At 35.9% G+C, this 27,112-nt stretch overlaps 2 protein-coding genes across 2 annotated transcripts; one reads left to right on the top strand and one right to left on the bottom strand.

Moving 5' to 3' along the window:
• Positions 1-4,987: 4,987 nt before the first annotated feature.
• LOC146735504 (uncharacterized) lies at positions 4,988-5,500 on the bottom strand. The gene has a single exon (XM_085505882.1). It carries the CDS (start codon positions 5,498-5,500, stop codon positions 4,988-4,990), a length of 513 nt encoding a protein of 170 aa, XP_085362008.1.
• Positions 5,501-7,388: 1,888 nt separating this feature from the next.
• On the top strand, positions 7,389-12,649 carry LOC100366768 (uncharacterized). The gene is made up of 6 exons (XM_006819807.3): positions 7,389-7,597; positions 10,801-10,922; positions 11,137-11,308; positions 11,448-11,630; positions 11,927-12,037; positions 12,292-12,649. Exons 1-6 carry the CDS (start codon positions 7,439-7,441, stop codon positions 12,466-12,468), a joined length of 924 nt encoding a protein of 307 aa, XP_006819870.1. The 5' UTR covers positions 7,389-7,438; the 3' UTR covers positions 12,469-12,649.
• Positions 12,650-27,112: the final 14,463 nt, after the last annotated feature.

The following is a 27,112-nucleotide window of genomic DNA, read 5'->3' as shown; positions in this document are numbered from 1 at the left end:
TGAAATGAATGTCCACATCCAGTGAACAGCATGTTTATTTGTTTTGCCACTCTCAGTGCTCGTTTTGTGTAGTCATAGGAATAAATAAGCATTATAAACATGAAAGGAAAAAAGGAACTCGGTGATATAGTTTAAATTGAATTTAAACATGCACCGAAGTTTAATAAATCGGGAAGAATGAATTTGGTTGAAGTTTGTTCCGCCTACTTGTCATTGAGCGCGTTGTGTGGAAGACGACATTTGTAGCCATGAGATTCTGTGGCTATGATTTATATATAACACACTACTCGGTGTCAGCGTAATTGTACCATACATCGAGTCGAATACATCCTACATTTGGTGAACATCTACCACAAAGGAGAATCGTAATTGAAATTGAGCAGTGACCTATATCACTTGGAACACCACGCACAATCATTATTTTCAATTACAATTTGAATAAAAAAGTCTGTTAGTGGGCAATATTTCTTGCTTTGCAACAGAAAACGGTGAGCGGTGCACGTTTTACTTCGGCTATTTTGTAACGTTGGTAAAAGTATGCGATTGTTTTGTTTGCTAAAACAGATTCTAACAGAATGGTTAACAAAGCAATTATCGCTACATGTCACAATATTGTATACAAAACAAGAGTTATAAATCTCAAGGTATAACTGCAATTTTCAACAATTTTGTATTCGTTTTTTTTATATTTGGGATGCAATTACTAATGCGACCTTTTACAGTTCAACACTGAATCAATTGAATAATTCAGAATGTTTTCAGTAAAACAAATTCCACACTATAATACATCGCAATAGTTTACATAGCTTAAGCTAATAATATATTTGCAGTTTAATTCCCCGAAAAAGAATTTTTTGCATGTTATATTTTTCTCTCACTTTTACCTACCAAAAAATAAATAAACATCCACTAGTTTTTGTTTTTGTTTTTAATATCTGTCAGTACTTGTCATTGCAATTTAATGGATCTTTTCAGCGAGTTGATTCAAATGTTTCATAAACCACATTTTTTGTCCCATACCATGAAGTCTGACTGGCTGAGTGAACCAGAGCTAGCTATTACAGAAGAAGAGTAACACAATATACACAAAGTTGTTGTTCCTCAATGTAAGAACATTCTCTAAACATAATCTTGCCTGCACTATTTTTTATAATTCTGTTGTTTTTACCTGGTCGTTTGCTTCTCTTAAATACTAAATTATTAACATTACAAACACGGGGACAATGTTATGATACACGAATTATACAGTTTATGAAACCATGTATGTATTATTCATAATTTCACACGTAATTGTATCTTATACTGTAATACGTTATTAATGAAATATAGATTTACTGGAGGATGTAAAACAACACTATCTGAATTTTATATTCTCATCTTAGCTTAATGTTGCCATGATCACTATACAAATACGAGAAATAATCAAATTTATATTAATCACACAAAACCATGGTTTAACTTGAATACAGTCTTAGGAAAAATAATATTAGTATATTTTGATTTCATGGGTAGGGTTTCCGACGTCAGGCATTCCAAACAACATGAACGTCTCATTCGACGTGTTCTCAACTTCCAGTGGATGAAACATTGAAGGAATGATAACAGTTGATCGTGGTTTGTTTTTTAGTCAACCAAGTTTCACAGAGCGGTGGAACTCATGGCAGTTAAAGTGCCTCTAAGCTGAGTAGTAGAAATAACACATTATATCAGTTATCGTACGGTAGAGTGTCTATGAAATTAACGATTCATTCTACAGTTTTATTATAAATTTGAACCGAGTTGCCGCTCGTAAAACGATAACTAAACTAGCCCAAAACTGTTTCCTTGAACGTTAGTTGCAGCCAATTTTAATGTTTGCGATTTTGACCTGTGCCTGTCATTCATAATGACAATATTTGAAGAGCTCTCTGGCAGTTTGGCTAAAATCAGTCAGGAGAGATCTCGTTATATATGTCAGAATTAAAAAAATAATAATAAAGGAGATGCAGAAGGAATTGCATTGTGCTGTGTATCGATCGATTCTTAGAAAGAAAATACATGCATATTTGTGTACTTTTTACAACCAAACTGTAACCGTTGCCAGCCATGCATGCGGATACCTTGGTTTGGTGGTTAAACAAGATTACAAGAAAATATGCAGGAAGTCAATATGGGGATCTTATTAGTCAACGCGTAGCGGAGATTGAGCTGATTCCTAATTACCTGAGTGCATAGTTCATCGTATTATCCTGATATCCTCGTTTTTTTCTCCTATTATTAATAAATAAATTATAAGTGATATAACAGTCAAAATGATCAGAGAAATACTTCACATTGTGCACCGTTTGCTTTCGGTGACCGGATGCTATTATCCGTCAAGCGCTATACAGTGTATCGGTGTTGAATGTAAACAAAAGAGAGTGGAGAACGCGGAAATTTGGTGACACAGTGGAACAAAAACACCACTACTACATAATGAATAGCAGGTGATGTGCTATATATTGTTTCAAATGAATACGAATTGATTAACTGTACTATCTACTCTTTCATTGAGTACAGTATATATAAAGCTTTGCATTAGACGTATACTTTAACTATTTCCCACAGTAATTTTAAGATAAATTCATAACATTCATAATACCAAAAAGTATTAAAGTATTAGAGAACATATGGCGAGGCAATTGTGGTATTTTCTTTTGATGTGATGTCTCTTGCGATTCGTATCTGATATCGAAAGTTCGAAGATGCGTTCAAATGTAGGTTAACGCACGTACACAGTTTAATACAATGTTTTTTACTTTACTCGACCGAAGAATTTCCAGAGAACAAAACACGCACGCGCAATAAATCATAAACTAATATGATTTAACGGTTTCGCCGGATTATATTTTCGAAATAGGGTTGATGATTGAATAGTTTCTTTGCATCCGAGCGATACAAGATTTTGTACATGAACAGCATGAACTAAGTCTGTTGTGAATAAATTTGATACAGCATATTTTCCAGGACAGATTACATTAACTATTTGGAAAACGTGTAACGTTTTAAGGGGGCTGTTACACGCGCCGCGGTTCGCTTACGCTGAAGCACAAAGAGTTTTCGCATACAATATTAATTCTCTCTTTGATGTGCCTTTCTTTGTATTTTTAGTCTATTTGACTTGTCTAAAATAAGCATGTTTGTGATACACACATATTCTCTACAAACACATCCAAACAACATTGAACTAACGTTATGTGACGTACCTCCGCCCATCTCCTACGCATAGTTTACCTTTTTTTGGCTTTTACGAAAAGATCAATATTAGCTATTGATAACATATTTTGAAAACTTGTTTACCAATGAGAACGTTTTGTGGCGTCTCACCAAAAAATGGTGGTGTGTGGTGGCAGGGATCCTTTCGGTGATCTAACCGCAAGGAACTCTGGGAAGGAGAATAGAACCTCCGCCCCGAGAAGAGGCCGTCACTATTGTTTTCATGGGCTTGCGAAGCGACTAGTTGGCAAGAAGCGATCGTTCGCACTCCGAGATAAAATCACGCCTTTGTTCGGCGTTGTTGTTATTAAATATACACGCATACGTTATGTTAATAAAACAACTTAGTATGAGCAATGTTATCGCAGACATTCGCGAGCGACATGTGTTATTAAACATTCGCATGCTTGTTGGCAACAATGTTACGTGTGAGTAAATTTTTTTCGCACAATTTGCAGAAGATTAAAGGGCGGCAGTCGTCGCGCCGCGTCCTGTTCGATATGGGACTCATAGCGACGAACACAACGCTTGTAAAATACATTGTTTATTTACATGAAATTCGAACACGCGCTGCGCGACGACTACCTCGCTTTAATACCTAAGACAAATTGTCGTTTTACAGTACCGTTCGCTCTACAACTGATACAACTGTGGACCCCATATTCCGTGATTTTTTCTTTTAATCGTATCAAAATCGCTTATTCAAACGGAGGTGATAGGTCCGGTACGCAGCATGTGTTCGAATTACATGCAAACAAATAATGTGCTTTAAACGTGTTTTATGCGTCGCTATTGGTAAAAGTCGGAAAGAGTCGTTATTTTCAAAGACATTGGAGGGAGGGTGGGTGTGTATAAAGAGATAGGCCATGAGAACTATATAATACAGCTGATAAACGTGCATTACCAGAACATTTTTGCAGACAAAATGAACTGAAAAAAAGATAATGTGTATGTTTCGCTGAGTAAGTGTGACCGTCTTCCTCCCAAAATACCCCCCAAAATATGAAAATATTACGCTAAGCTATAGCCAAGAATAAATTGCATTTTTTTTTCCTGGTTAGCCAGAATGGTGTGCACATTTTCATAGGCTGACGAGTTACTTGAAAGATGATGGCACTTTTATTTGAGGCTTTTTTTTTGTGCTGTTGGTTGGAAACATGGATGAACGGTGTACAGCGACTCTGTGCGTTTGGATTATTTGAAACCTGTTCGACTTACCGGTTTATTAACTTCAGGTCAGTTATTATGCACAAGCGCAAAAACGATAAATGCGCCAACGCTATCAATTCGGGATTCAGGGTTTGCTGACATTTGGAGTGCTACCTTGAGTATACGATAATTGTTCCTGACTGTTTTATTATTGCTGAATCACGACATGTTATCATATGAACAAACGCGTATAATGAGTCATGTGATTAAAACCTTCTGCCTTATTGGATATAGATATCGTGGGTGACATTTCCCTATGCAGAGCTCGGGCCATGAGTGAGATAACAAGTGAAATCTTATTGCCACTGAGCAAATCGGACGTCGACCATTGGAAAAACTCTGCAGTCGTACTCCGTATTCCACGCTAAGTGGGTATTACACGCTACTTATCATAAATGACGTAAATGAACTACCTCGAAACAATACTAGTAATACGCATGACAAATCCCGCAGCGGCAGTGCCCATTACTGACTACTTGCCTGTTCAAGCCTCGTTTTCGCATCGTTACAGGGGTACACAAAACACGACTGAACACGCAAACTGTTACCTATCCTCCAGATGCCTAGTGGCACATAGGGCCTCCACCGAACGTCTCCATTCTGTCCTATTAGCTGCTGCAACTCTGAATTCCGCCCATGACTTCCATCCAGCCTTGGTTCTTTCCTTTTCTACAGTGCGTCGCAAAGTTGTTTTGGGTCTACCCCATTTCCTTTTCCCTTCTGGTGCCCATGTCAATGCTGTGTTACAGATACTTGTGGGTACCTCCCTTAAGGTGTGTCCAATAAATTTCCATCTCCTCTTCATTACTATAGTGCTCAATTTCTCCATCCTAGTCCTGGTTAGCAGTTCTTCATTCCTAACATGGTCTTGCCATTTTATCGTCATTATCCTCCTTAAACACTTTGTTTGAGAAGTATTGAGTTTTCTTTCGTCGCCTTTTGTCATCTTCCAGGTTTCAGATCCATATAACAGCACTGACAACACCAATGATTTGTACAACTTGAGTTTTGTTGCTCTCTTGATTTTGTTACTGTTCCATATTTTATTAAGCTGCATTTCTCCCCATTGAAATTCTGCTTTCCATGTCGACCATACTATAATAGCTGATAAGTAAAATATACTGTTTTCATGATCAAGACACTCTTTTTACGAAGCAAATATGTACGGTAAAGCAGCCACTGAAAAAAATACGTCACACATTGTGACGGCCCGTTCTACACTGTCAACATTCTCCCCGCAAAGCGCCGTTACTCGACGAAAACGCTCTTAACTAAATGACGCACTAACGCAGAGAGAAGATGGAAAACGGCTGATGTCTTATATCTCAGAATCGATACCTGTTTATATATTATGTTTTTTTTTCTTTCTTTCAGCGAACTATTATAGATACATAAACGCCACCAATTAAAACATGTTTTAAATAATGTTAATTATTATTAAATAAATTATTACATACTTGTACTTCAAATCTATAATTCTTGTTGTTGTGGGAGGAAGTAATTGATTACGGGGGATGTCTGTTCGATCTCATAAACTGAATAATACATGGTCGTTTCGGCATTGTCGTGATTTGCTGCTTGCCTTTGAGCTGGTTTAGGAAACAGATTCCAATCAGGGCGATGTCACAAATTAAGTTTCTTTGACAAACCATTCACACATATTGTCACCGTACATCACTCAGAGCATGGTAACTACACGGGTAATAAAATGTAACGTTAGTGCGCCGAATAATTAGCTTTTTTATGATTACTAACAATTATACAAATAGCGAGAATTGTCGTGTGCCGAGTACATTCGCAGTCAACGAGCTAGAAGGAGAAAATGATTCAGAACGATCTTAAACAAACTAATAAAAAAAAACAGACAACGAGCCACACATTTTTTAGACGCAAGCCATTGAGACCATACCATTTCTGTGGTAAAGCGCCCTCATGAAGAACACTTCAATAAGGTTATAAACGGCTAGCGAAGGTGTATGCTAGACAATATAATTCATCTTAAAGTGGAATTAGCATATTTTGGGGAAAGTAATTGTCCGACTTAAAGAATGATCTGGCACGCACGTCTGTGAAGAAAACGCGTTAAAAGGGTGTTTTTTTTAAAGAAAAGCACGTTAACGCGCATTACGCGTTTAGGGTTATCATTTCAGTCAAAATAGACAAATAGGGTGTCATTCCCGGTACTGCCAACGTGATAAGGGTGTTTTTCTTAAAATGAGATTATCGTTGTTTTATTTATCAATTATCGCAAAAACGAGGAAAACGTCCAGCCCCCTGGTTAACAACCGTCAATCACGGGCGATCACGGCATATGACCAACCCGTGCTTACACTGAAGGGTTAGAAAGCTCAAATATCGCGAGACCAGGCGCGAGTTCAAGGTGCGTGATTATTTAGCTTTCTAACAGTGAAAAGGGTACGAAATTTTGACCTTTTAAAACGTGTTTAGGGTAATTTTGAAAACCCCTTTCACCGGTATTCCAGGTATTTCCATAAGTCGGACCTCTGGGCTTCAAATACGCACTGTTATGGGAGCAAGTGATTGTCTACAAACTGCAATCAATCATGGCAGTGAGTATTGTGGAAAGAATCTCTATATGTCAAAAGATATCGAAAAACCAGGTTTTGTAATGGAATGTACGCATATGTGCCCCCATGCTCGCTGTCGTCACGATAACACCTCACAAAAGCATGTCTAAGCTGAATGTTGCCAAGTTCGTAAATATTGCTACAATATCGGAAGATCGAAATCGAATCAGTCAACCGGTGCAGGTTTCAAATTTGGCAGAAAAAATAACTTGAAGAATGTGAAATTATTTTTTTTCCAGCAATTAAACGAATTGATGATTTTCCCGCGTAAAATTAAAACGAAATTGATACTATCGGCCTCGTTTTCTAAATATTGTATAATCTAAACGTGAATTATTAATGCAACACATAGACTGCCCTCTATGTGAACTCGCGGTTAATACAGCGACCTTCGAGAGGTTAACACAATGACAACAATGGTACCTATTATTGATTTCGATGCCTGTAGCCTTGCACGCAGCAAAGTGGCCAGCGATCGGTTACCAGAGCTTGCCCGTTCCCTGCTCAAATCGTTGTCGGTTGACGGAGTGGTGATTTTAAAGAATCACGGTATTGATGAAAAAGAGGTATGTTAGTTTTCTCAGTTTTCACCCATTCAAGCGTTACAACGCTATTGACATGCAACCATTACGGCACGTTTTATCAGAATGCATATCTCACTGGGAAATCCCGCTACAGTGAGCCTGAATAATCGCGAACGTGATCTTTTTTTGCAGTTCAGATGTAACGACTGCTTTTTAGTTGTCGGGTCATGATGACCTTGACACAGTTTGGGAACTGATAAGCCCTGTACTATGAACTATGACCTCAAGACAAGGACGTTTCCCTCGAAAAGATGACGTATAACATGGACATGGCCGAACCGATTTTAAAATATCGAGTCCAAAAGGGTAGAAGGAAACGACATGCACGTAACGGATAATACAAATACAACGACTGTCCGCGCAGAACCGGGGAAAGCCACCGGTGGTGGCGCTATACAATTTCAAACTATTAGTTGGCTGACACTGAAATATACAATTACTATAACACGTAAATGAACAAATCTAGTATCCAGTTTAATATGACGGGAATTACCTCACAAGACATGTAAGACGAAGCCGAAAATATGTGGTTGTGATATTTTATGATACATTTTTCCCGAATAATAATTGATGACACGATAATCTCAAATGCCGCAACAAATGAATCGCTGCAGTACACAGAAACAAATCAGACGAAATGAACTACTGTAAGCTCTGAGCATTGGGTTACTGGTAATTATTTAATAGATTATAGATTTTTGAAACTGTAAGACTCGTGGCTGGCTTATAATTTTCCTTTTTTTTTTAATTAATAAAAAGTTGATGTTGAAAGTCGAAACTGTTACCGGGAATACAATCTGTAAATTACTAGTGAGAGAATCCATCGAACTTCATGGACGTATGTATCCCAGCATAAATAGGAATAGTAGTTTATAAATAAATAAATAAACGCTGCTCGGACTGATAAGTATGATATATTGAAGATAATATTTGGTAATCGTAGTCCTAAATAACTATTAAAAACAGATAGACGTTTCGAGCAATGGCTCTTTATCGATAGCATAGAAGCAATATGCTATCGATAAAGAGCCATTGCTCGAAACGTCTATCTAATTTTAATAGTTATTTAGGACTACGATTACCAAATATTATCTTCAATATATCCAGCATAAATAGGAATGTTGTGCAGTTGTTTTGTGTAGTTTTCGACTGCATTCTGTACCAAACAGATTGTCGAAGGTTTGTTCTCGTTAATTATCGTTTCACATTCCGGTCCAACAACCAGTATCTATGTTGCTACATCAGACAACTATAACAACTAGTACTGAATGAAGATAATAACGTGCATGACCAATTGAATATATAACATTTCTCCAGATATTTCTCTTTTATTATATTTATTTATTTCAGACAAATTAGTCCATATCAAATAATAATAATAATAATAATAATAATAATAATAATAATAATAATAATAATAATAATAATAATAAATTAATAATAATAATAATAATTATAAAACAGGGAACAATAGTTGACTTGTTATTAAGTCATTGCACATAACGTTTCAGTACAGCATTTCATTCCAACGCTGCAACAAGGCTGACCTCCATCTCAAGTCACTGTTCCATAAACTAGTCAATATACTGTTGTTTGACGAGCAACCACGCTCTCTAAATTTACGTACAATATTTCTGTAAATTTCATAAAATAATTTGATACGGTTAGCAACAAACATAGATCGGACATCGTGGTCATATGGGTAGTCAAAAAGTCTACGGAATAGGGGAGCGGTTTCCGGCCCGGTATCCGCGGAGCTCCGGGGAGCCACCTTGTCCTGGTCACACGGAAACGATCCTCTCTGTCCGAATACGAACAGGTTCAACTAGTCAAGTAGAAAAAGTAGCTGCCCGGTGTTTGAAAAACTAATAAAAAGGACTTCCACGGGAAATTGTAATGCCCAATTATTTCTTTCAGAGCAAAGATACAAAAGTCAGTTGTGTGTTTCTTTTTAAAACTGAATGGATTGTCTGAAACACCAAGATAATTCTGACATCTGTTTAGAAGAATGTGGTCAAAGACTTTGGATAAAACTGTAGTCATGGCAATGGGTCGATAATTATCTTTCTGGTCATATTTCCACATTTGTTCTTAGCTATTGGGAACAGTTCAACTTCAATGAACCTTCTTGGAAAAGTTCCGTGTATAAGCAATGCAGGCAACCATTAACATTGACAGATGTGATGAGATCACCGGGATCGCGGATTTAAGATGCTCAGCACATAGATCTTCTGCTCTACATGATTTCTCTAGCTCAAGACTCTGCACAACCGTAGGCACTTTTTTCTACGGAAACATTTAGGACATCTAATGTATTAACTGAAACATATTGCTGCGCTTTAACTTTATAAATATCATAAATAACAGAATCGTATCGAAATAGTTAGCCCACATGTTCGCAATATTAGATTCACCAAGCAACCATGGAGTACATGGAAGAGGTGCGTTATTTTCCGTCGTAGTCTGTTTCCAAAATATCCGCCGATGTTCATTCTTAGCCAGATCGTCAGACTCAAAGTGGACCTTATTATTTCTACAGTAGCGCAACGCAAGTTTGAATTTCGATCTTGACCTGCGCATCATCTGGTACACAAAACCATTGCTAGGTTTACCAGAGTTACACCAAGACTGAAAATAATTGCGACAGCGTCAAGTGCCTCCTTAACTACTTCATTCCAGCCAGGCACAGGCACATCAACACCTGGTTGATTTTCTAATAAATGTTTCGTCACCAGCATTTCCTAAGGAATCAATTATTTGTCCATAATAACGAGTAATCATATCATGTTAGTCACTGCGACTGGAGCCATCTGATACGCACATAATTGCATATAATTTTAACCACATAACATAGCAATTTTTGCATGGAGCCGCTTTTGTTTGACTAAAGGTTACGAAATTAGGTGAATATCATATATTGGCGTTTTTAATTAAAACTGGCACATTACTCGTGATATACGCTTGGTGTAGCTGGTTTTCGCATAATTATGTCACTCAAATATAATTATATTGTCAACAAAACGACCCTCAGATGAATCTTGTTACGCTTATTTGTTGGTGGATGAAAATGTGCTATAGCACAAATACGTTACAAAATAAGAGACGGTATGTCTCTAATATATTTTGTCTGAAACACATATTCATAAAATTTATGCTAATAATCAAATTTATATTATTGTCAACAGATAAGATCAGCGTTTGATTTATCTGATGAGTTCTTCAGGAGTCCCGCGGATAACAAGTTACTGTTCGAGGCAAAGTCTGAAGACAATTTCAAAATCGGTTACGCTCATAGTGGCACAGAAAGGTTCGTTTATTCAACAGATTTTCAGCGTTCGGTGCCAACAAAATAGTAAATTAGAATGATGAATACATATCTAAGCAACACATTATACTGGTGTATTCATGGTTACCATGAGAGCTGCATGAAAGAAATGAAAATTACTTTGTTACAGGGGTAATACATCAGCGACGTGGCCAGTATTAAGTTTGCCTAATGAACATGAATATTTCTGTTACAGGTACAGTCGTGTCAAGAATTTCAGAGAAGCTTTCCGATTGCGTCCAGGCACACATTCCACAATTGACACTGTGGTGCCCGGGTTCGTGAAAGCACAACAGTTGCTATTTACTTCTATGGGGAAACTTGTTCAGCGATTGGTCAGATTGTTGGCTATTGGACTTGAAATAGATGTTAGTAAGATGCCATTTGAAAATATGGTTTTATGAAAAAAACTATGTTTTTCTGCACTGTTGTCATGTGGTTTTGTTTGTCAGATAATTCATCATTTGTTAGAATATGTATTTACTATCTTTTATTATTGCTAAACAGGAAAATGTATTCACTGACAAGTTTAAAAAGATGGGCGAAGAAGGAAACTCGTCTTACATGATGCACAATTGGTATACAACAGAACAGTCATTTGACAAATCTGGTGAAGCCATTCGCCTTTTTGGTCATTTCGATAATAGTGCCTTAACTCTACTTGTTACAAGTAAACACCCTGGTTTGCAGGTGAGCTAAATGCGACTTTATATAAAATTTTGAATGACATTTTTTGTTTTCGATTTTGATGTAATGAACACACTACCGTGCCGATTCTTGATCAAATTTGGTAATCAGTCTTCCCGCGTTTAAACCGACAATGCTCAGGACAGACAATCAACAAAACAAGCAATTTATATTGTATCACATGCACACAGCGTGCCCCACTTATAATTCACGTAATAGAACGTTTAATACCAAACTCTATTAGTACAGGGTAATTATATTTATTTAAATTATCAATGCATGGAAATCTGTATATTCAGTTTAGAAACAGAGAAGGCGAATGGAGCGATGTTCCACCAAGTGGAGATAATATAATCGTACTTATTGGCCAAATAATGGAGGCTTGGACAGAAGATAAATTAAAAGCACCGGTGAGAATACGTCATGGTTATTTTTTGAGTAGAAACTTGTGACATCGTTCGTATTATGTAATAAATCTAGAAGAATTAATGTTAATGAGCTTATTATAATAATGACGTGGTAAATTTTGACATGGGAGTTACAGTACATAATTACATCTGTTTTACGAGAATAACAAAAGAATGGAATGTATTCGTGTGAGATATTTCAGCAAAAATGAAATTAAGAACACAATATTAATGAATTGCCTAATGTTAACTTTCAGTTTCATCGGGTTACTTTCCCGGAGAGAGATCAAGGAACCGATAATCGAATGTCGTGTGCTTTCTTCGCCATACCAGACAACGCACACACCATTTGTAGCATTCACGGCAGTGAGAAATACCCCCCTTTCAAACCAGATGTTTTCTTTGTGGACAAGTTGAACGTATTATACAAGTAGTGTCCACATCAAACGATAGGCTCTAATTATACAATCATAAAATGCGAGAGAAATTAGTGTTAGAATTATTTTATTATTATTATATATTTTTTTCTGTTAGACCAAACTATGTTTTACGACAGTGTGCCTTTACACAATAAGGTATATACGTTGAGGAATTAAAAATACCCCTAGTACATTATCGAATTGTGTTATATGTTGGTGTCAGGCAACAATTGCGAACATTGTATGTTACTGTTGTCTCTCTTGACATGTTTAATGTGCAATTTGCAAGTGCGAGAGCTGGCATAGAGTGCATTGGTCACAGAGAGCATATTCCATGAATGGGACTAAGTGACGCGGCTGTGTGACTATTTTCCTACGATGGCAATTTATTGTGCTCTCCTGGTTTTAACAAGGCCCAGTCGAACACAAGCTTCTGCGGATTTTAACCAAGATTCTTGAAGTCGTATTCGTTAGTGAATGATTCTTAACCACTGAATATATCCTCCCCATCGAATCTGGTGCACACTGGACCAGGGAATCAGCACCATAAGTCAAATGCTACAATCACTATTCTACCGTTGCTTTCTCGTATTATCTTCGATGCGTATAGGGTTAGACTGCAAAATTGTTGTTTGTTGTTAGAGTGATAAAATTGAAGGACTAAAACGTTTGTTTACTTTATTATCACGAATACAACAAACTTTCGCATTATACCTAGTGTGATGTAACACATGTCTGTCTGTGTGTTGCGTTTCTGTGTAATTTTATTGTAATTTGTATTTATGTATTTGTTAAATAACGCATGATCAGTTGTTGGTTACTTTGGCGTGGCCGGCCGGGTAATTATTGAATTTGTATTGATTAATTTGGTTTGCCATGTGGACAGGACTTAGTACTGATAATTAATGTGAAGTTATTTTGGCAATTATTTCCAAAGTCAGACTATAGAGTATGGGAGTACAATTGTATTTAAATGAACAATATGCATATTGAATCCATAATTCAGAAATATAACCATTATGTATGTTAATTTTGTTTTCTTGTTTCATGTATATGAATATGATATAATGTACCACGGTGTGCTTATTGTGTGCGAGTGCTCGAACGTGACTTTTGTGTATGAACAATAATAATAACACCCCCCAACCTGGGACAGTGACAACGGGATGCAAAAACAACGTGGAAGAAGTGTTATGAAACAATTGTTAACGAAGTGATCTTTGGTACCATATAACTACGTGGTACGAAGTTACCATGTTGTGACTGTGTGGTGCTAAGTAACTTAGGATGAAGTGGTACGAAGAGATATTAGCGCAAATACATGACTTTTGGCGAAGTGCATGTATGGTACGACTGAGTTTGGTGCGAAGTGACTATGTGGTACGAAGCAACATTGTGGTACGAAACGACCTCGCGGTAAGAAGGGGCCATTGGATGCAAAGCGACCCTGTGGTAAGAATTACCATTGCGGTGCGAAATGACTGTGGTGCAAAAAGATTTGGTACGAAATGACCTCGAATAAAGTTGTTTTGGTACAAAGTGACCGTCCCTTAAAATGCAGCATTTTCTTTAGCTAAAACATCATATATTAAGTGTTGAATTAAAGCATAATCCTACAAAACTAAACTATTCCATGTGTGTCAAATATATGTGCGAAATTTTTGGACTACTTGATTACGTCATTTATGCTATTCATGTTATTTCCCATAAATGTGCCTTATTTTAGCTGAACGTCAGTTGCTATACTATCGATGATTTTAACTGTGGTTAAAGATGAATAAAATACATGTTCTGTTTCATATTGAAAACATATTTATAATCAAATATATATGAGCAATAATGACCAATTAATAAAGACAGTGCACCTACGCAGATTATCCCATATTGCCATATTTAATTGCTCTTTCATACATGAACCGGAACTTACACTAACAATTTGATTGTTTTACTTATGTAACATAAATATTCGAAACTAATTGGTCTGCAGGACTGAACAAAATTGTATGTCGACTATTAGAAGGAATACATTAAGTATGTAATCATCATATATGGAGTCCAAGAAATCACCATACTTGCCATATTCTTGAGAACCCTGTAAAGAGTCCAAAGCAATTATTGTCAGTTACGTAACGTCTTTAGTGTTGATGGCAGCTGTAGAAACGTTAATATATCAATCAAGTTTAATACAATTATAATTTAAAATACTCCATATAGGTGACACTGTTTTCTTGCACATCATAAATCCCAAATATATTCTTGTGTCAGTTACATTCTACAACACTTAAAAACGTCTCAGGCCGTTCGTGAGCATTTAACCTGATAAATGTGTCCTATATTTATTGATCGACCTTTAGCTAAATGATAAATTTTAATTATCTATCGACATTTCGTTATATTTACCTGGGATGAAATACAATTAGACAACAATTGTCACCAATAACATATAGCATTTTTCATTTTTTAATGATAATTTGTGACAACGTAAAACGTACCTCTCTTATGAAAACACATTATATTTTCTTTCATAATATGTAACCAAAATCAATTATGAGATGAGATGAAACATTATTACCATAGAAACCAATGGAAAAATACCATCAAGCACCATTGTTATGGATGTTTGACTTGGCTAGTTGGCATTATATGTCATTTGACTTTAATGAAACATTGGCATACAATACATTATAAAATCAGGAAAATATATGTATTAGCTTGGAAGTGGCAGGAAAGTAGCATCGAACATTCGCTCAGAGTATTAGCCAATGGTGTTTAGGCACAACAAAAGATGTCCACCACAGCATAAACAAGCCATGGATGACTTTCAGAGGGAAAAGCTGTACTGACAACAACTCCGAAAATATATTAAGAACAGTCTTGGGTCCAATAATACAATTAAACTGTTTCTGCTCTCAGTCGAGTATACGTACCTTCAGCCCCTTTCACAATTGGCGCCTCACTCGTGCGATAATTTTTGTTTTCGAAAATATTTTTCCGTCCTGTTGTAGAAGTGTTGTCTTCGAGTCGCAAGCAATATATAAAATCGTACGAGAGGTGAACGACCACTGCATCTGCCTGGATACAACAGTCGTGAGACGTAATCGTGCGATTATTTTCATGTTTCCGGGTGCAACAGTCGTACAACGGTTGAACGATGATGCGACTAAGTCGCACGACATATGCGTTTTGTAGCGCCATATGTCGCGCGACCTAGCGACCCGTTGTACGACTACTACAACCGATCGTGCAAGGCTACGACCCAGTGTGCGACACACCGCACCACCTGTCGCGCGAGGTGTTGGCCTATAAATACGATGGCTCAGATCACTTCGGATCATTTAGTGAAACAAATACTAACATATGGTTGTCCTGGGTGATACCCAGTCCAATTATTGCGGTGACGGCCGCTGTAACATCGGACACAATTAAATCGCATGGATGCATACCATATGTCCAGTGTAATATTAGGATTATTATTAATAATAATATAGAATCGTAATTTTTGTTGTAACCATGCATGTTTTGAAACACAAATATTATATTTATTTAGTATACAGTGCCTTCTCAGACTTAGCAAATGCAAGAGCCTCCCAGGAGCTATTGGTCGAGCAGCAGCTATGTTTACAGTATGGATGGTCCAGACATTTGGGATGAAAGCTCAGGAGTTCTCGAGCTTATATTGGGGGTGAAAAAAAATCGTACAACGTTGCAAAGGGGGCAAGACAGGTCTTCCAATAGTCTTAGGGTGGTACAACGGACTCGCTTGACAGGACGCATCATCGTACGACATGAAAATACTCGTGCAACACTCGTTCGGGGTCTTACGAGTGCGTGCAAAGTCGCACAACACTCGTACTGCCTGTCGTGCAATTATTTTTCATCGCGTCAGTCGCTCAAAATATCGGAGCAGCACGGTTTTTTTCCCGATCGAGATGCGACCATCTTGTCGCATCTGGATCGTACAATAAGTGGTACAACGGCTACAACGAGTCGTACAACGGGAACAATTTCGAGTCGCAAGCCGTTGTAGTCTGTTTGGCACCAATTGTGAAAGGGGCTTTCCAGGCACCTCCAAACTATTTCCAAATTCATAAATGTCAGCATTATTTTTAGACACAATGAGTCCATCTGGTTTCACCAAATCGTGATATGCAATACCATTAGCATTGTCTAAAAGGCCGCACACATTAACACGCATGCTCGGATCTTTTAAAAATACATTTATTCCACGGGTTGTCATTGTCCAAATACGGGAGTTGTTTATTTCAATGTACATTCGACTGTTTTTTACTACAAAGATGCTTTAACCGTTGCGAATTACGGCAGAGATATTGGTGAAAAGTTGTTTATTGATCTGAAGTTGCACAATATAATGTGGGTACAATCCGCTTATTTTCTTTTCTTGTGCAATTTTTAAACATTATCTCAATTTAAGAATCGCGACGACAATTTTGTCATTAAGGGCAAAACGAAAAATGGTTAGGCAAGTTTGACGTTTGAATGATATGTTATTTAAAATAAATCAATATAACAAAAATAGTTTACCATAAACGGTTTGTTCTTCGGGATCTTTAGCAACTGGACACCGCCTTTAATGACAATAATAAACACGTATTTGAGACAAATACTTCGAGCGCAAGTCGGAATATTACCACGGAAATCGGCATTGATTTGAAATGATGAATGGGCAATATCGCGACAAACCTGAGTCAGAATATACGTACTTATGCATTGGATGTTATACCACATGCCTTCAAATGTTATCATCTCCCCTAAAAATATAAAGGTGTTCTTGGTTGGAATGTTTTATGTGAAATATATGGTGCAATATGTCGTGGATGCTTATCCACTTGTGTTTTTCCTCATTGATGCATATTTGTTATTGTTTATTCAGTTTTATTCTTTCGTATTCGTAATTAAGTGATGTTATTAGACTATATTTTACTGTATCTTTTCGTCCTTATTTTATACAATTCCAATCTATATTAGCTGAGATACAACAATTGAAAGTTGTTGCATGCCTGAAACTACACCGTAACGCATGTATCTCTATTGTAAAGAAACACAGATTCGGCTTACATAAGCCAATTAATAATAATCAATAGGCAGCACGAACGCAATAAGAATCAGTGCCAAGATCGATTTTAAGCTGATGTGCCAATATTGAAAACCAATCACTGCTCAACCCTATAAAAATGGAATTCTATGGTGTATTTATCAGTTGCCTTCTTGTTACATTGTAGTTTCTTTGCTGTAACATCGCTATAATAAACAGTGTATTATTTAAATGTACAATACGCTTCCTTCATTGTAACTCTACGATCCAATGCATGCAGTTTGAACCTAATCGAATGTGAGCGAATATCATCAACACAATATATGATGTGATATGCCAGTTATTGGTGAGTATATTTTATATAACGTACTGTTTGTATATTCGGTTACTGGAGCGATTGTACTCGCATTCGTCGGACCTTAAGACAAATTAAGTAGTATTATATTTTATTTGTATGGAAATAAGGACTGTTGCAAGCCATATGTTGATTATTAGGTACTCTATACTGGCATAATACAATGTATTATTTTGTACTGTAAACACGACACCAATCTCGTCTCCACAATAAATATTGTTCAATTCCGGGTATCTCTATGTTGTCTCGTTAGTGTGTTGTTGGTCTAATGTATCTTATTACCGAGCTGGTAAACACGATAACACTCTGGATGATACATAAGACAACTTCAGAACTTGACTTTTTATTATAACGCATTTCAGGTGAGCAGTGAGCGTGTGTTGGATAGGAAGAGTTCTGTACAAATACACAAGCGGATCACGTTGGAGTTCAAACTGTTATACTAATATTGCGGTTTGAGTATAATATTACGTCATAATGTTTTTTATTGCTGGTATATAATGATATAAAGCACGTATATAGATTATTTCCAAGAGTCTGTTATTGAAGAAGGTAAATTAATATACTCTAATAAAATAAGCTAACGATGTTAAAGTACACGTTGTGTCATAGCTGCATTATATTAGTCACACTATGCAACAGATAATCTTAAATCATCATGTGTTCCTTACATATCTGAGCAGACGTGTGGCCGTCAATAAAATGAATTAATCGAAGCTATATTATACCGCATAATTTCTTCAATAAAAAAAAACAAGAACCGACGTGGGTTTGGTATCATTATTTTGAAGGTAGAGCACATTTATATTTTCCTTGTTTCTCTGATTTCTGTCCAAGCCTCGCACCTCAACACAATTCCCTGAGAGACGATGGCAGTAGTTGGCATTGCTATTTAACGTAACTATCTCCATAATCAATATTAAAAGAGCGAGCACCCCTGGATTCAAACATATTGTGAAACAGTTTAAATTGCATTGGCAAACGATATAAAGTGTCTTATTTTTCAAGTATCGTTTTTAATAATAGTTAATGCTCGTTGTATTCTTAAACGTTACCATTAAGGCCACCATTTCGACCACCACTCTTCCAGTGATCACTATTTGGACGAACGGTCGGTGTTTTCAACAATCGAACAAAAAAGAAAGCTATACAAATGTGGTTGTTTGCCAGTCAGAAAGACCGCGCGCTCGGATATTAACCGATAAGTGGTCGATTGAAAAACGATAAAAAAATGAGAGGTTGGGTGAAATGAGTACTGCGGCCTGTTTACAGCTTAATAACCGTCACAAGTAGGAAATGGTATAAATAGTTATTACTACACTTGGGGGGTGAGTCCTGAGATTGAATACATTTTACACTAAATGAACCATAAAGCGTGCGCTTGAGACATACCTATGCAGATATGGTTTGCCACTACTTAATTCATTTTAACACATTTCAAGATTTTTCATACGTTGAATCTTTATATTAGACTCGATCGTTTTCTAAATTAGGAACAAGAGGTTGCTACTGAATGACAAGTTTTTCATGATAACCAATAGTGCTTCTGTATTTGTTCTCTACTCACATCAATGGCCAAATCAATCTATCATTCAAACATTTCATTTCTGAATTGGCAAAGGCATTTGCACTGGTTTTCAGTAACGTGTACTGTAACTATGTGATATTTGAATTGCATTGCTGGCATGATATTACAAAAATATCAGTAATAATTGACATTTCAACACAGTTGTTTGAGTAAAATTTATGATTATTTGATTTCATTCAGAAGTGTAAACCATATTTTGTTTGAGCGTATGTTGTATTGGCTTATTTGCCGACCTTAAAGTCTGCAACTACCCTTATGTACTTTACTAAACACCTAATGCATTTTATACACATTGGTGCATGGAGCATATTTACACTTATCCTTCGTAGTGCAATACAGTAGAGGGGTATTGGCCCTCTGATTTTTAAAAATGGTGAACATTTTTTTATTTTTGTTATCATTTCTAACCGAGTATAAATGTTTGGACTGACGTGTACGCTGATCACTATGTGCAAGGGTACCTTTGCTAAAGGTTTGGTTATTATCATAAAAAAATAGGCACTGACAATGTTCAACTTTATTCAGTTCAACTCATATATTAATACATATTCCTAAACATCAACACATAACAACAGATGGCATTATCTTAACTAATTCGTGGATGCTTTGAACTACTGTACTACTGAGTGGTCCACCATTGTCATTATTGTTTTCAAATTGCTTGTCCCATTCCTAAAAAACACAATTTTACACAATTGTTAACCATGCATTCATAAGAAAATAACACATATCTATAAGATCTACACATTAAAGGCAACATTGGAATACATAGAATTAAAATACACGCATTATGGAGTGAATGCATTCTTCCTAATTTGTTTTTATTTCACCAACATAGTATAAATCCACCTGACATCAATTACATTATGAAATTAGAAATTAATAAGACTCATCGTCAATCAATGTATATAGTAACTGGTTCATTTATCAAACTTAGTGGAAACCTGAATGGCTGACACAAAGTGCATTCTGCGTTTTCACATTTGATGGCGGAGGGACAACGAGTAACGATGACGACAATTATAAATTAAATAAACTCAAGGAATATAATTTAATTGAAATTCGTTACATTAAACTACTGTAATTGTGAATTACTATATTTTACATGTAGTTAACTCTCGACAAAACACATTTGTTCTGAATGCTCAAGTATGTCTGCTCCCTGGAGTTATATTTATGTGTAAGCAGGACCGAACTATGATTCCAGGGTGAATTTTGGAGCAATAATGTGATTTTTTAAACTTGTGCGTAATTTATATTAACTGAATTACAATAAAACACACATCAATTCGCTGTCCGTCACGGTAGCCTACAACAATATATTCATGTACAGTGTCAAAAAGTGGTCGGTAAGAGAGGATCTCTAATCCTCCTCCCTTTGCCTTACCATGCATACAAAAATACATTCACTCAGATTACTCAGTGTACATTGATGCATTGCCCAAAAGAATGAATAATTAATTCTAGCACTATTATATTTCTAAGGAATACGTACAATGCAAATTACGGAGCAATACGTAGATATCATCATGACTTACACAATTTCTCGTTGGTAATAATGTCCGAAAATATTGAACCGTCGCTCTACTGGCAAAAAAACAACAACAAGAGGACAAAACTGTTGAAAATGCATTGATACAAAGGAGCACATATTATATTCTGTATATTTTTTACTTGAATTTAAAATTCACGTCTACAAATCACCTATGTCTGAAGCAATTTAAGATCACAGCAAGCGATGAGTGAATACTATGGTAATACAAATATCAAACCTTGGCTGGAAGCGTCATCTTCAGAACCCTGATGGAGATGAAGAAATTCTTGAATTTAAAAAAAAAATCCACAGGGCAACAATACTGGGTTATCAAGCCATTAATGTAGTCGGTCGGCCATTGCTGCTTTTGAATTTAAACAATAATCCAATGCATTCATGGTCATACATTGAATTGGATCGTATTTGATATATTATCCTGTGATATATTACAATAGATGTTAGTTGTAGATTATTTCAAAATTTCTGACCCGACAGTTTATCGCTTTGAATGATAAAATAGAAGTATGAATAATGTTCGTTTACTTACTTTCAGTTGCTGTTCTACACCACTAATATCGATGACCAGTAAGAATAATAAAGCAATAATCATCACAGATCGCATGTTTACTCTAAAAGCAAAAATAATAAGTGAAAATTTATATGCGCTAGTTGACACATATTTCACCAACACCTGTAAATTTGGAAACATATTTCACCAACATCACTTTACTCACTTGTATATGAGATGCACCAACACTGTGATACGCGTCAAAGAATAGTGGTAAATAATATATATCTAGACATATAATCATTCGATGGTTTAAAAGAGTGGTGTGATTGACAGGCTCTATGAACAGTTTTTTTATTTATGGTTGTAGTATTTTTATATATTGCCATGACAACTCCTACTAGTAGAGTTCTAATTCCCGGTAGAATTCTATGACCCGTTTCAAAAAATAGTTAATAATATATATATTGTGCATTTATTTATTATAATTATATTGTTTAAACAGTATGATGTGATTTATAAACTGTTTTTTTTTATTATTTATTTTTATAATATAATTTATATATTTCATGTCATTCCATCGGAGATTTAATAGATATGAGATGTACCAACACAGTGATCAGTGTCAAAACATATTTGTAAATAATTTATATAGCTGCAGTTAAATATTCGACAGTTTCAAATTTATTGTTTTTATATCAATCGTGATACATTCTACCACATGACGGTGGTCTAACGCGACTGCTATATACCGACAGGGACAATAGGCACTACTTAACGCCATCACTTCTGCTCTCAAAGGTATTAAAGTTTGTATGACCCCTTTACTGTGAACGACATCCAATCATAAATCAAGTAAATACATTGACTGTATTTGCACGCCTTTTCTATGTCACATGAGAAAGTAACCTTACTAGATAACCTTACTAGCCGTACTAGATAACATAATTACTTACTGTATGTTAATATAGCAGTCACACGTTTCTGTGGTATGTACGGTTTGACAATTGACTTGGACTTGAATTCCGATCGTGTTTATTGTTAGAGCATCTCACAATGAGTGAAGGAGGGGAGGGGGTATTATAACGTATGTGCACTATAATGCCATAACATACATGGTTGCAGTTGGCAGCTATCTTCATGTTTTTGTGCTGGATAGTTAAGTGGCTTTTCGAAAAAAAAAACAGTTTGTGACAGCCTGAAGATCATGGTCCAAACAAGGGCGAGTTAATGTGTAATCACGTGAAAGCAGAACAAATTATCAAATAATCATGTTTTTAATTTTACTTGCATACCCCAATTTGTAGGCCAAGAGCGGAGTAATGCTGAACTTCCTGTGTCTCATCATTGCAGCTATATCTATGAACACAGATGGTTGGAAGTGTGTCTTCGGTGTTGATACTGTACCTGTTTGGGCAGTAATAGACAACAAATGTGGCAGCGGTCGCAGTATAATTCTTTATGCTACGTACATTTCCCAACACATTGCTTACTGTAATTACATGATGCTACTGTTGCGATATTGTTCAATAATGTTTCAACACAAGCCTTAACAAGAATTTCCACCGTAGTTACATTATCGTAATACATGAGGAACATTCTCAATATGATAATACTTGCCGTGTCACACTAACTGCGTCAACGGTTAATTACTCAATCGGTCATTATATCATATTAATATACCATATATTGCTAATCTTTGCCGAATTTACCCTTTAAATTTCAATTCAGAGAATTTAAACCCGATCTTCGAAATTAGAATACAAGGTGTTATATGCAAAAAGGATATTATTTTTCGAAGCCCAATTGTGGTTTCGCGGACCAAAGATTACATTTCAAAGGCAGTTCAGGAGACGATAGTTTATATGTCATAGTCGGCGATATTTTTTGGGTATTGTTCAGCTGGGAAATTAATAACTCTTCTTCAGAACGCTACACTGGAAAACAACTCCATGTACATGTGCTTCTATCAGAGATAATCCCATACGACGAGCTCGCAGAATAAAATACAACTTGCAAGGGCAAATATTCAAAGCCATCGAGGGAAATAATTATTTTTCATTTTTTGGCCCACGAAATTACTTCAACTTTTTTGCATTTTGAGACGAGACTCACACCATATAGCATTTTAATTTTGATTTCAATAACATGTATGAAATTCTGGTATCCATGTGTAATTTGATGTACATGGTATTTTTTTAAAAAGGCTGCCACTGAATCGAAATGCTTGTATTTGAATTAGTTTAAACTAGACGCAATGATAGCTATTTCATAATTTTTGTTTTATAGAAATCATGAAATACATCACATAAGAAACAAATTAAGTATTGCAGGCATTCAGAATCATGGAATGTAAACAAAACAATCCAAATAACATGTATACAAAAAAAAGAGAATATGTTTTCACATTTTAATCCGTCAATTTCAAATGAAATGTTAAGCTTCACAATGTGATATTTAGGGATGGAATTTGAAACAATCTAACCATACAGAATACAGTATAAATAAAATTATATGTGAAACAGTATTCAATTTTACTACTTGTTATTATTATTTTAGTTTATCGATATGTATTTTTTGCTTGATATTTATTTACTTGGTATTGTTTCCGAGATGCATTACGATTGAAGTGTATTTTGATAGTTTTAGGAGATTTCGCATTAGCGCAATTGCGTGACAAAACAACCGGAAGTTGAAATGGACGATGGGACCATGAGGTCTAAGAGAGCGCCTTTTTGAAGATGTCGGACTGACAGCAACTATTTTCCGACACGCCACAGATTGAGCTATCCTGAACTTTGCCGAAGTCTACGTGACGTTTGGTCAGTGAACACTGATTACTTTGTGGCTGGTTCATGACGTGAAATCATCACGAACTCGTACGAATCTGCGATCTATTGTTTTAACGGCGAATCATCCACGTCCGTGCTATTCTTACTTTATCGTGTGACTACTGAGTAGAAGTTCGCCGATCCACGCTTAACGACGTGAAATATGTAGCGACCTGACAGGGATTCCTTCACGGTCTGTGAGATCGATTGCCATCCTGAATTTGTGCAAATCCGCACACTATCCCGTCGAACGCGACCTGCACAACGCATCAGATGTTTAACAGCGATCGAGCCCAGCATCTACAGTGAAATTAGACTGGCCCAGTCGGGGCGATTAATTTTTTTTGTAGTTTAAATAAAACAAAACAAAAATCGCGAAATCACCCCGACTGGTTTATTCTGCAGGAAATTCATTGCTATTAAATATTCATGAATGCTCACAGGTGGGCGCGGAAACACGTGCAAAATGAGGTGTACATGGTGAAGGTCACACTGCAGACATGACATGGCGGCACGTTGAACTTCGAGTTTGTCGTAGTCGTCGTTTTCAATTCATCACAATTTGTAAAAAAGTAACTCGTACTAGTCGTAAAAATAAAGAAAATCGGTTGTTACAACCAGCCGACGTCTTCTCGGTCAGAGATCAGTTGAAGAGACGTTATGATTGGCTTAGATGATTGTCAATTAGAACATCATTAACATAATTATCCGTTGAAAAATCGACGGGTTCCTGCAGTGTCGATAGAGGGCCATGCAGAACAAACCAGTCGGGGGGTGATTTCACAGTTACGGGGGATTTCGCGCTAACACCTCCATTTCGCGATGTTTTGTATTTTATTTGAACTACAAAAACAAATTAATCGCCCCGACTGCGCCAGTCTACCGTGAAATCTACGCAGCGAGCTGACTTCTGGTGGCCGAGCTCACAGCGATCAACTGGGAACAACGAATACGTCCTACGGACTACCGGTTGCTTATACAAGACGATAATATTCTGATTTACTGATAAGTACTTTTATGTAACATTGAACCATTGACATTTAAACTACAGTAATGTGGTTGGAAAATTATAATATATGTTCAAGCAAACGTTGCAACTTATGTATTACAGAGAAATATATTATAATTTTCCAACCACATTACTGTAGTTTAAATAAAAGAAATGAGCTTTTTTCTTCCCGTAGACACAGAGCCAAATCGTTGCTATGCAACAACTAGTTTTAATATCATAAACACACTCCATTGTTATGCAAATCTGTAGCGCTTATAACGTAGTCTGTTTCAGTGGTTTATTTAATAAAGTCTTAACTTCTGATGAGTGAGGTACTCCATGTACCTTACGAAACAGTACTTTACTCATGTAGTCGTGTCTTAATTTCTCTGTCCACGTATGTATATATATATATATATATATATATATATATATATATATATATATATATATATTAATATATATATATATATATATATATATATATATATATATATATTAATATATATATATATGGGCATACAACCATTCAATGGTTTTAAAGAGTGGTGTGATTGGCAGGCTGTGTGAACCGTTTTTTTTATTTATGGTTGTACTATTTTTATATATTGCCATGACAACTCCTACCAGTGGAGTTCTAATTCCTGGTAGAATTCTATGACCCGTTTTAAAAAATAGTTAATAATATATATATGTGCATTTATTTATTATAATTATATTTTTAAACAGTATGATGTGATTTATAAATTGTTTTTTTTTTTTATTTATGTTTGTATGATAATTTATATATTTCATGTCACACCAGCGGAGATCTAATTCGGTGGGCTTACCATAGAATAAATATGAGATGTACCAACACAGTGATCAGTGTCAAAACATATTTGTAAATAATTTATATAGCTGCAGTTAAATAGTCGACAGTTTCAAACAGAATGGCATGAAACAGTGAAACAGTGGCATCTGTCACTAGACAGAAGATTTTCCAAATAAAGGAAACTCTAATAATTGCAAAAATAAGAGTTACTCCCTAAACCATGTACTTTCACATTCAAGCAAGAGAACTGTTGGTGAACTAGCCTTGCACTGTGATCATTTAATTGTTAGCAGTCCTAAAAACACAATTTTTGTCAGAAATAAAAAAATACTGCAGATCACACATCATTATATTTTTGAGTGGGCTAGCCAAGTTTTCCGCATTGAAAATTACACATACTATTTCTATTTAATTTTTTTTACTTTTCAATATTTTCACTGAATTCTTTAAAACTAATTTGCTATATAATTTTTACAGTATTTTGCTGGATTTCATTGGATTTTTAGTTTCACTATGCACATGCATACTAAAACTCCCAGAAGTGTTACTAAATGTGGACGTTTAACAAAAGTAAAAATATATGTTGCCCGTAACTCGAAGGTCAGTTATTTAGACATCGAATTACTATTTCTGCGTGGTTTTGCAAGAAGTGGGCATGGCAGTTTTTGTTGCTATACGTTTCCGTAACTCGATGTCCGCAGCTCCAACAAATCAGCATCTTATTTCTATTCTTCTAAATAGCTTCTGCTTCATTTGTTTTTTGAAGTTTAAATGCGCACAACAACATTGTATTAATATCCGTGGTATAGGCCATTGATGGGATCCATTATCGCGTATATAGTCTGCTGCAATGACGTCATGAAATCTATTGGTATTGATAATGCTATAATATAGTTACCAACAAATTCCAAATGTCCTTATAGATATTATGACCTAAGTGCGAAGCTGAATTGGGGGGAATATATGATATATGCAATACCAACGC

This window comes from Saccoglossus kowalevskii, chromosome 12 (genome assembly GCF_978046115.1).
Source record: "Saccoglossus kowalevskii chromosome 12, keSacKowa6.1, whole genome shotgun sequence".
NCBI classification, from domain to species: domain Eukaryota; kingdom Metazoa; phylum Hemichordata; class Enteropneusta; family Harrimaniidae; genus Saccoglossus; species Saccoglossus kowalevskii.
The sequence above is the reverse complement of the archived record's forward strand: the minus strand, read 5'-3'. Positions and strand labels throughout refer to the sequence as shown.

What these genes read in the sequence shown, in the direction of transcription:
- LOC146735504 (XM_085505882.1), bottom strand. Translation starts at nt 5,500, where the DNA reads ATGCAGCTTAATAAAATATGGAACAGTAACAAAATCAAGAGAGCAACA.
- LOC100366768 (XM_006819807.3), top strand. Translation starts at nt 7,439, where the DNA reads ATGACAACAATGGTACCTATTATTGATTTCGATGCCTGTAGCCTTGCA. An exon ending in GCTCATAGTGGCACAGAAAG is followed by an intron (nt 10,923 to 11,136) that starts GTTCGTTTATTC and finishes TTTCTGTTACAG; the next exon opens with GTACAGTCGTGTCAAGAATT. An exon ending in CTATTGGACTTGAAATAGAT is followed by an intron (nt 11,309 to 11,447) that starts GTTAGTAAGATG and finishes ATTGCTAAACAG; the next exon opens with GAAAATGTATTCACTGACAA.